We start from the raw sequence: 11,122 nt of genomic DNA, 5'->3' as shown, positions 1-11,122 counted from the left end.
ACTACTCCCAATGCCAAGACATGTAAAGACTTTCGAAAAACTAATCAAATCCTAGACATAAAATACTTTTGAATCAGTGAACAGTTTTCCGAATCAACGAACATTTTTGTTTGAAATTTTTGATTTACTCAAAATCATGAACATTATTTTTTTTACAAAAAAAATTAAATGTACAAACCGGTTTTGAATTCATTAACAGTATTTGAACCAACAAACATTTTATGAATCGATGAATTTTTTTAAAAATTGGGGAAATTTTTTTAAAAACAAATATTTATTTTTATTTTTGTGAACATTTCTTTGCGGGAATTTGTGAATATTTTCTAAATTGTCATGAACATTTTTTTCAGATTCCCGAATATGAACATGATTTATTTCCCGACCATTTTTTCCAAATTGTGATTTATTTATAATTTTGCGAACAGTTTTACAAAACCACCAACATTTTTTGAATCTGCAAATTTTTTATGATTTTCTAAATTTTTTAATTCACATATATTTTATGATTTCTCAAAATTGTTTTTTGAAAACTCGCAACTTTTAGAATATTAAAATCTCAAATTAATTTAAAGAAGAAAGAAAACAGAATGAGAAAAGAAAATACAAAAAAAACAGGGCAGTGAAGCCCCGCACATGGGCTGGCCCATGAAAGCATACATGCGTGAGAAAAGAAAGATATAAATTGTGGAGGCTGGGGATCAAACCGTGGTCTCGTCGCTAGAGGAGAGATCTGCCAACCAGTCTGCTGCTCATCGTTTCGTGACTTCTACTCATCGCGCCTCTGTAAAATAACGAAGGAGGCGACGACTTTTGGTCCGAAAAATTGAATTGTTTTCTCACTTACGGATGGCATTGGTAGGTAATTTTTACCAACTTAGAGGGTAATTTTAATGACTGACGACCAGAAGCGATAGCCATTTCATTAGTAGGTAAAGATTAGGTAAAGAAAAGATAAATTTCTGGAAAATTATATGCAAGTTTGTCCTTAACAAGATTATTAATAGAAAAAGAAATACCATAGCTCGTAAATTAACTTGAGCAGTGTAGTAAATCAAATATGAGAAAACCGTGTCATCGATCCGAGGCATGCGCCTAAATTGCGTAATTTGTAAGCATGCCCTCAAGTTGCAGATTGCTCTCAATAGCAGGAGGAATGCTACTGCTCTCAACTTCAGCATCAGGAGGATTTGGTGTAGATGTGGAAGTTCTTTTATTTGCCTTTGAAGCTCTTTCCCACAATGCAACAATGCTAACACCCTTATTCTTCATCTATGATACAAGATCAGAAAAAGATAGATTGGCAATCTACCAAACTATACACTCTGAAAATTGGTACGTTAAAGTATCAAAATTTCAATCTAGCAAGTTGGTCGTTCTAGCAACCCGGTCGTTCCACCAAACTAGATGTACTAGCAGTACTGTGTACTAGGAAGAAGCAAGCAACCTGCTGTGCTGCGTTTGGATGTTCGTATTGGGCTGTCGAATTGGATTTGGTATTGGGCTGACCCCAATACAGACGTTTGGATGTATTCTGAAACAACCCACTGAAACAAAAACGAATACGCTGGAGTTTTCGCTCGCACGCGCCCACCCATCGCGCCAATATGGAGGCCTGGACCTCCGATTTCGCCTGAATTGCGTTGCTCCAGCAAAACAAAATGCTTCGTCAGTTTTTTCTTTCCTCCCCCTACCACGAGACAGAGAGCTTGTTTGGTTGGGGGGAGTTGTTGATTGGGAATGGGAGTTTAAGGTAAGTGAGACTTAAAATCCTTTGATTGATTCAGGGACATGAGAATTAAGAAAGGAGGGGGAAGGGGAATTAAGAGGGCCAACTCCCTCAGATCTCTTCCCTAGGGGACCCCTGGTAATTGAACTGGGGATTGGGAATTAGCAAAAAAGAAAAACGTTTCGTTGATTGTGCACGTTCGTGAGGGACCTTTGGTTAGCTGAGTACATACGTGAGGAAGGCATTCTCCTGCCTAATCCCACCAATCAAACAGGGGCAGTTAACTCCCTCTTAAAATCCCACTTCTAATTGCGTTCACATGCCAAACAGAGGAATGGGACTTAAAATCAATTTCCCATGTCTAATCCCTTGGCAAACTCCCATCTCTAAACTCCCATTCCCTCTCCCTGTTATCACCAAACACGCTGAGAGGGTTCGAGAGAGGAAACCGCCGCCTGGTAGATCGACGGCGGCGCCCTCGCAGATCCACCACGCCGGCATAGGTCGTATGGTCGCCGCCTCCCCTTCCCTTCTTCCGCTGCAGCCATCCCTTCCCCTCCTCCGGTGCTACCCCTTCCCGTTCTCTCCGGCCCTGCTCGCCGTGGCCAGATCGCATCTGAAGTCAACGGCGGCAGTCCACTCCGGCGCCGGCCCTTCCTTTCCTCTCCAGCCGTGCGGTGGCCCACTGCCGGTGCACATCTCCTCTCCCTCAGACCACCTCCTGGGCCGCCCCTTCTTCTGTGGGTCCAGCCAACCCCTTCTTCATCCATGATTCTTCCCTATCTCAAGCAGCCTGCTCTGTTTCCTTTTATTCCCAGCCCTTTTGTCAATGATTTGCTGAGCACTGATGTATCCTCTTGTTGCAGGTTGGATTAAAAGTTGGAAGCCATCTAGGCCGAGCTAAGGTATGAATATGCAATTTTGTGAACTATGCTTGTGGTGGTCTGATGCATATGCTTGTCTTATGATGAATTTGATGCATGCTTATGTATGATTTGATGCATCCTGGTCATACAATTTTGTGAACCTTCAATGCTTGTGGTGGTTTGATGCATATGGTCATCTTGAATGATGCATGGTTATATTGAAATTAGCCCAAAGTTAACATGATATATGTGCATTGTAGCTGCATCATGTCACAAATGGATTTGATTGCTTCCATCACCGAAGAGAACAAAAGAAGAAAAAGGAAAAGGATCATCTTGACAGCGATGTATGTTTAGTCAGTTTGTCTTGGCCTAGCTTATCTTAGTACGCAGAGAGTACCGAAGAGTTTGCGATGCTTTAGTGACGACGAGCTTCGATATGTTCATAGGAAGTACTTGCCGAAAGAAATGTACAATGGGTCAGAAGTAACTTGCTATGATGAGTTGCGCTTAACCAAAATGAATTTTCATGATCTTTGCACGATGTTGCGTATGAAGTGTGGTCTGAAAGATAGCGTATATGTCACTGATAGAAGAAAGGTTGCTATGTTCTTGTTGGTGGTTGGACATGGTATTAAAATGAGAGTGTTGTGTGGCACTTACAAGCGTTCTTTAGAGACTATCAGTAGGCACTTCTCGAATGTTTTTCTTTGTAGCAGCATGGCTGAAGGAACTGGTACTGGAAAGAGGAATTATGTCACATGGGATGATGAGATGGACACTGCCATGCTTGAGGTACTTGTTCATCATCACAACATGGGTGACCATTCACAAAATGGATGGAAAGCACATGTGTACAGTGCAGCTATCAAGAATGTGAAGGAGAAGTGCAATAAGGATATCACGAAGAACAACATATTAGGAAGGTTTAGGACTTTTGACAATCAATTTGAAATCATTAACAAGGTCCTTTCTCAAAGCGGTTTTGGTTGGGATTGGGTCAATCATAAGCTATCCATTGATAGCAACCATGTGTGGACTAAATATTTGGAGGTAACATCTATACATTTCCATTGTTTTAATTATTTTTTTGTATGTAACAAAACAGGGCAGCAACATCTATACTTTGCTCGTTTGCACATGGATCCACCATCGAACGACCATCTCATCTCTCCTTCTACCTTATCTCTTCGGAGATGAACAATGTCCGTTCAATCTTTTGCTCGCGCACGAGTGCACTCCAATGCATCGTGAGCACCGCTCTCTCCCCTCTTCCTCTTTGTAGATACTAGCCTTCCTCCACCGGCGACAGGCTGTGCTGGCTGGCCATGGCCACCGCCCACTTTTGTTTCTTCTATTCTGTTGTGGCCATGGCTGCCCACCCCACCCCTTTTTCGCCAGCAGTGACAAGTGTTGCAAAACCAACCCCCACCGGTGCTGGTGACGACGACTTGTGTTTGAGACCCGTGGCGGGCAGCATTGGGGCGTTGGAACCCCAAAGACAAGTGATGGATCCTAGTCGGCTATGTGCGAGGAGTTAGAGTCCTCCACGGTACCAGCATCTTGTAGTGTATGCAAGTCTTCTGGAACCTTCTGATCATACGTCATGGGCCGCCCGATGGGCCCAGTTTCGAAATGACAACGGGTCTTCAGCCCGGTCCACTAGGCCGGGAGTCAACATGATGAGAGGCTCCCTAGCCGGGACATTGTTAGTCACCTCGTTAGTAGCCCCTGAGCCGGTCTTCAGATCTGGACGCACCTCGGCTCATCCGCACACTGCATACATCATCCTGCACCATACTACTGTATATTAGTAACAGGTCTTGTGTAGCTGCAGAGGCAGACCCGAAACAAGAGCTAACTGAAGTAGGGAAGCAGCAGCAAAATAACACCCACCAAACTGCAGCAACCAATAAGTGCCAGATGCTAGGCACACAGATTCAGCAGCACTGCGCTCAATTCAGGAGCCCAACATACAGAACAACACTTCATGCAGTGCGCGGCTGCACCGCCAGCCTCCTTCCTTGGTACAGGATTCCAGTCCAGCCGTGCCGTCGCCCCTTGCTGCCTGCGCCGTCATGTCAGCCTCCCTGTCGCAGCGCGCTTTTCTAAAGGTTCGACCGGGTCCAAAACTGTCAGCAGCACCGACCATAATCCCCTCTGACCCCTACCAGAAAAAAAAGAGAGAATTAAACCAAGCATTGCACAAACAGAGAAACCAGTACGCTTTGTACTGACCCTGAGGTAACATTCCAGACACATTTAGCTAGAGGGCAGAGGAAGAACAAGGACTCCACCACCACAAAATTCACGCAGGTCGGACTCCTTCCATACCCTTTTCTTAGGATCTGCTTTGGTCGGAATTCTATTTCTGATCGCTAGCCAGCAGAAAACACTTTGATCCTCAAGTGTAGCTTGAAGTCCACAACATTTTGTATATGGAAAAAGTTACTCTTCTTGCCAGAAGATAGCCATAGCAAGATTTAACAGTAATAAAGTCACCAGATTTTGTCGACGACCATTTAACACGGTCAGGCTCATTACTTAACATGACCTGGGCACACCTGGATACCCTTCAGGTTTTGCCGCATAGCCATAGTTTCTTCCCTAATAAACCTTCTAAATTTTAAGCTATCAATACCCCAAACAAAACATTTCGGATTTGAGTGAGTCGAGGCCCCGGTTTATGTCGTCCTACCCTGAAAAGTTAATTAGCAGCTCATGCTAGGTCACCCATCAAAAGAGAAGCCATCAGGCCAAGCTAAATTAACCATGTTGGATATCAGCGCCATCTATAACTCTAATTAAGATATATGATGGGCAGGTCAAAACAACTCGCAACTCGCAAGAAGCAGACTGGTTCTTGACATTACACAAGAGAGCACATGTCCCATAGATAGATAGCTATATCCACACCATATCTGCAGATCCTTAAACAGCTGAGACCGACCCACCTGAAATTAGCAGATTTAGAGTAATCAACTCTCCACAAACAATAGGACGAATAAGGTTCTGTACATCAGACGTCTTAGTTTTTTTTTAGGGAATGACAGTGATATGCCTTATATTAAGGAGAGCAACACATTACAATACAAGGTTTTTGTTTAGATGTAAGGCTGTGAGACGTGTCTTAATCTCTATTCTAGTAATGCATGCATGATGAACAATTCTCTTTTATAACATCGCAATTTGATAGTCCTTACGATTAAGCAAGAAACTTGTCAACATAGTTATTTATTGATTACAGCCAGCATTATACAATTCTCATTTATTGATTACAACCAGCTTGATATATGCTCCTTGATTGATACCTTAAGCGCTCGCAGAGGCGCCCTCCGCCGGCCTGAACTCCATGAGCTTCTTGAAATCCATCCATGGCTGCTCCCACACCTTGGCTTCATACATCTTCTTTGCCCCGCCCTCATTGACCTGAATCGTAATGTAATACATCATGCCAGCAACAACTTGCTGCTTCAGCTTCACCACTTTCTCGAACTCCAGCAGTGCGTTCTGCAACTAAAATTAGTCCCACTAAAAAGTAAAAACCTCCATTTCCATGCGTCGATTTCAAGATGTAATTGGGTTGTTCCTCTAGTAGTATTTGCAGCAGTCAAATTTAACATAGATCGATGTAATAATACTCCTACACAAGGAAGGACCTGCGTCGATCGAACCGTCCGGCTGGGTGTTGAACACAAACATACAGATTGAACAGGGGAAGAGGGAGGGCTTACGGTCCTGTTCTTGTGCTCGGAGACGGCGAAGCGGGCGAGGTCGACGATCCTGAGGTCGTTCTCTGCCCCCGGCGTGTCGACGATGCCTCCGTCCAACGGCAGCTCGTCGGCAGCCTTCTCCCGTGCGCTCTGCATCTGGGTCTGAATAAACGGTAGGACGAGGGTGAGTAGCAGGAGCAGGAGCAGCGCAGGGGCAGCCACCGATCGTAGGACTCGGTGGTATCTCCGCATCTCCATCGATCGGGGTCGACCGCAGCGGCGGAGGAGGGGAGAAGCAGGCTCGGTTTTGCGGCGGCGGTGCTCGATTTGGGCGGCGGATGGCTGGAGCGGCGGTGGACGCTGCCAATCCGGGAAGGGAATTAAAGAGTGTGGAAGACCACGACAGTTGCAGTTTCAGGGATGTACTCTACATATTTATATTTCTGTCCCTCAAATTTACAATAAGTCAGCATATGGCCAAGTGATAGAACTTTTGAAGAATCACATTTAGATGTTTCAGAAAATTCTGAAAACATTTGTGGATATTCACAAGACACACGTCTACGGCCCGTAAAAAAATTAGATCCAAATTTGAAATATCTGTTGAGAAACAAAAATGACAAATCTAGAATGAATAGTGGCAAAAGAAGACAAAACATGAACAAAGTCAGAAATGACACTGTTCACATATAGATTTGTCTTTTATGTTTCTCAATGTATATTTCGAATTTTGATATGAATTTTTTAGGGGTTATAGACATATGTCTTGTGAACATCCACAAAAAAAAAATCATACTTTGTTGAAACATCTAAATGTGACTTTTCAAAATTTGTAGCATGAGAGCATGTAAAAGGTGGTGTCACCTGATACCCACCCTTACTCGGTGGTGGTCCGGAAGGCAACCACCACACCTTTACAAACTTCGAAGCACATCACAAGCAAGGGCTTCTGGAGTAACCTCTAACTGCATAGGCCCCCAAGCTCCAAGTGCAACATGTGTTGACAAAGAACTATTTGAGGAATCACAGATCGGTTAGATCGGGTGAACCTCTTCCAGTCCCCAAAGAATCAGAGTGTTTAGGCAGATGGGGAGGAAGTAGATGAGATTTTCGTGTTTGGAAAATGGTGGAGCAGCTCTTAGTCAAGGTTAGATTGAGAGGTAGAAGAATGGGGGTATTTACAACTTCCCCCTCAAAGTCAAAAGAGTAGTTGCCCCGCCGGGACTCCGGGCACCCGGAATGTACACAAGAGAAGCACCCAGAGATGTTCGGGCACCCAGACTAGAAACTCCAGGCACCCAGGGTATCCAGGGGTGATATACCCACTCGGGGCAATCGACCCATCTAGAGGGAGCTCTGGATACCGTTTCTTCTCTAGTAACTCTGGACACCCAGAGCTCCAAGGCCCGAGGCACCTGGAGGTCCTTGCATTAGTTGTCCTAACTTGGGGTTTTACCCTTTCCAAAGATGGCATGGTGGGGAAGGCTTTTATGTATTTGGAAATGATCCTCAACACTCTCAACACCGCGTCTCCTCTTTGTAGTGTGGCCTCCCTACGACTGAAATAAACCAAAAAACTTTAGAGTCTTCGGAAAACCGCCGCCTTTTCTCCTTTTTAAATAGGGCTCACCCACGTCTGCAGACAATCACCGAGAGTCCAATCTTGAAATAGTCTTGAAAAATGACATCAAGACATTACTCACTAATCTTGTTGCCATCAACATCAAGACATTACTTGAGAGACAATGCAATTTCACCATCGTCCCTGGCTGCAGCGTTGACCACCTCGAACCCGGTGGCGGTGAACCCAGCGGACGGGTCTACCTGCATGCCCTCCTCCTCTGAGCTCGGCTCTGACGAGCATGGATACTCGCCGGAGACAATGTGTGCCGCGCGACATACTCACACTCCTCAAGGTGAGTTTCGTGCCTTGCTCGACCGTATGCATCTTGTATGTGGCCACCTTCTCACGAACCATGGCGGTGAGAGCTCGAGACAGAGAAGACAACACGGAAGGCGACTGGAGGTGGCCTAGAGCTCAGGAAAGGCGACATGGGAGCGCCGGGAGGCGGCGTGGAGCTCAAGATGCGGTGGTGCTCGAGAGCGGTGATGATCTCGAGTTCAAGGGGGCGTCAGCTGCGGACCGAATCGGGGAAGGTGGAGGCCCAAATCAGCGAAGACGACAACATAAATGGGTTGAGGGTGGTGTGTGTTTGGGAACGTAGCAGAAATTCAAAATTTTCTACGCATCCACCAAGATCAATCTATGGAGTAATCTAGCACCGAGGGGAAGGGGAGTGCATCTACATACCATTGTAGATCGCTATGCGGAAGCGTTGCAAGAACACGGATGAAGGAGTCGTACTCGTAGCGATTCAGATCGTGGTTGATTCCGATCTAAGCGCCGAACCACGGCGCCTCCGCGTTCAACACACGTGCAGCCCCGGTGACGTCTCCCACGCCTTGATCCAGCAAGGGGAGAGGGAGAGGTTGGGGAAGACTCCGTCCAGCAGTAGCACAACGGCATGGTAGTGATGGAGGAGCGTGGCACTCCAGTAGGGCTTCGCCAAGCACTGCGAGAGACGAGGAGGGAGAGGGGTAGGGCTGCGCCAAAGAGAGAGGAAGACTCATGTCATTGGCAGCCCCAAAACCCCCACTATATATAGGGAGGGGGAGGGGCTGCGCCCCCATCTAGGGTACCCCCCAAGGGGTGCGGCCAGCCCTAGATGCATCTAGGGGGGCTGCCAGAGGGGGAGAGAGGGGGGGGGCGCACCCTAGGTGGCCCTTAGGCCCATCTGAGCCTAGGGTTTCCCCCTTCCCCCTTCCCTGCGCCTTGGGCCTCTTGTGGGAGGCGCACCAGCCCACCTAGGGGCTGGTCCCTTCCCACACTTGGCCCACGCAGGCCTCCGGGGTTGGTGGCCCCTCCCGGTGGTCCCGGTACATTACCGGTGACGCCCGAAACTCTTCCGGTGGCCAAAACGGGACTTCCCATATATAAATCTTTACCTCCGGACCATTCCGGAACTCCTCGTGACGTCCGGGATATCATCCGGGACTCCGAACAACATTCGGTAACCACGTATATCTATTCCCTATAACCCTAGCGTCATCGAACCTTAAGTGTGTAGACCCTACGGGTTCGGGAACCATGCAGACATGACCGAGACGTTCTCCGGTCAATAACCAACAGCGGGATCTGGATACCCATGTTGGTTCCCACATGTTCCACGATGATCTCATTGGATGAACCACGATGTCAAGGATTCAATCAATCCCGTATACAATTCCCTTTGTCTACCGGTATAGTACTTGCCCGAGATTCGATCGTCGGTATACCGATACCTTGTTCAATCTCGTTACCGGCAAGTCTCTTTACTCGTTCCGTAACACATCATCCCGTGATCAACTCCTTGGTCACATTGTGCACATTATGATGATGTCCTACCGAGTGGGCCCAGAGATACCTCTCCGTTTACACGGAGTGACAAATCCTAGTCTCGATTCGTGCCAACCCAACAGACACTTTCGAAGATACCTGTAGTGCACCTTTATAGCCACCCAGTTACGTTGTGACGTTTGGTACACCCAAAGCATTCCTACGGTATCCGGGAGTTGCACAATCTCATGGTCTAAGGAAATGATAGTTGACATTAGAAAAGCTCTTAGCAAACGAACTACACGATCTTGTGCTAGGCTTAGGATTGGGTCTTGTCCATCACATCATTCTCCTAATGATGTGATCCCGTTATCAACGACATCCAATGTCCATGGTCAGGAAACCGTAACCATCTATTGATCAACGAGCTAGTCAACTAGAGGCTTACTAGGGACATGGTGTTGTCTATGTATCCACACATGTATCTGAGTTTCCTATCAATACAATTTTAGCATGGATAATAAACGATTATCATGAACAAGGAAATATAATAATAACCAATTTATTATTGCCTCTAGGGCATATTTCTAACAGTCTCCCACTTGCACTAGAGTCAATAATCTAGTTCACATCGCCATGTGATTAATAATGATTCCAACACCCATGGGGTTTGTTCATATCTCGCTTGTGAGAGAGGTTATTAGTCAACGGGTCTGAACCTTTCAGATCCGTGTGTGCTTTACGAATATCTATGTCATCTTGTAGATGGAGCTACCACCGGCTACTTGGAGCTATTCCAAATAACTGCTCTACTATACGAATCCGGTTTACTACTCAGTGTCATCCGGATTAGTGTCAAAGTTTGCATCGACGTAACCCTTTACGACGAACTCCTTTTCCACCTCCATAATCGAGAAAATTCCTTAGTCCACTAGACACTAAGGATAAGTTCGACCGCTGTCATGTGATCCATTCCCGGATCACTATTGTATCCCTTGACTAACTCATGGCAAGGCACACTTCATGTGCAGTACACAGCATAGGATACTGTAGAGCCTACGTCCAAAGCATAGGGGACGACCTTCGTCCTTTCTCTCTCTTCTGCTGTGGTCAGGTCTTGAGTCTTACTCAATACTCACACCTTGTAACACAGCCAAGAACTCCTTCTTTGTTGGTCTATTTTGAACTCCTTCAAAATCTTGTCACGGTATGTATTCATTTGAAAGTACTATTAAGCGGTTTTTGATCTATCCTTATAGATCTTGATGCTCAATGTTCAAGTAGCTTAATCCAGGTTTTCCATTGAAAAACACTTTTCAAATAACCGTGTATGCTTTCCAGAAATTCTACATCATTTCTGATCAACAATATGTTAACAACATATACTCATCAAAAATTCTATAGTGCTCCCACTCACTTCTTTGGAAATACAAGTTTCTCA

General features: G+C 45.8%; 1 protein-coding gene across 4 annotated transcripts; it reads right to left on the bottom strand.

Moving 5' to 3' along the window:
• Positions 1–3,610: 3,610 nt before the first annotated feature.
• On the bottom strand, positions 3,611–6,695 carry LOC123123557 (cysteine proteinase inhibitor A). 4 transcript variants are annotated; one of them, XR_006460673.1, is made up of 4 exons: positions 5,904–6,610; positions 5,466–5,546; positions 4,489–4,759; positions 3,611–4,382 (listed from the first exon to the last, which is right to left on the bottom strand). XR_006460673.1 is itself a non-coding variant. In XM_044544083.1 (4 exons), the coding sequence occupies exons 1-2, from the start codon at positions 6,561–6,563 to the stop codon at positions 5,905–5,907; spliced, it is 435 nt and encodes a 144-aa protein (XP_044400018.1). In that variant the 5' UTR covers positions 6,564–6,695; the 3' UTR covers positions 3,611–4,382; positions 4,489–4,759; position 5,904. The 4 variants fall into 4 exon arrangements, 3 of the variants coding, with proteins under 3 accessions (XP_044400018.1, XP_044400017.1, XP_044400019.1); XM_044544083.1 differs by lacking the exon at positions 5,466–5,546 and having other exon boundaries at positions 5,904–6,102; positions 6,327–6,695; XM_044544082.1 differs by lacking the exons at positions 3,611–4,382; positions 4,489–4,759 and having other exon boundaries at positions 4,766–5,546; positions 5,904–6,108; positions 6,327–6,695.
• Positions 6,696–11,122: the final 4,427 nt, after the last annotated feature.

Source organism: Triticum aestivum, chromosome 5D, assembly GCF_018294505.1.
Source record: "Triticum aestivum cultivar Chinese Spring chromosome 5D, IWGSC CS RefSeq v2.1, whole genome shotgun sequence".
Lineage (NCBI taxonomy): Eukaryota > Viridiplantae > Streptophyta > Magnoliopsida > Poales > Poaceae > Triticum > Triticum aestivum.
The sequence above is the reverse complement of the archived record's forward strand: the minus strand, read 5'-3'. Positions and strand labels throughout refer to the sequence as shown.

What these genes read in the sequence shown, in the direction of transcription:
- LOC123123557 (XM_044544082.1), bottom strand. Translation starts at nt 6,563, where the DNA reads ATGGAGATGCGGAGATACCACCGAGTCCTACGATCGGTGGCTGCCCCT. An exon ending in CCGAGCACAAGAACAGGACC is followed by an intron (nt 6,109 to 6,326) that starts GTAAGCCCTCCC and finishes GACTAATTTTAG; the next exon opens with TTGCAGAACGCACTGCTGGA.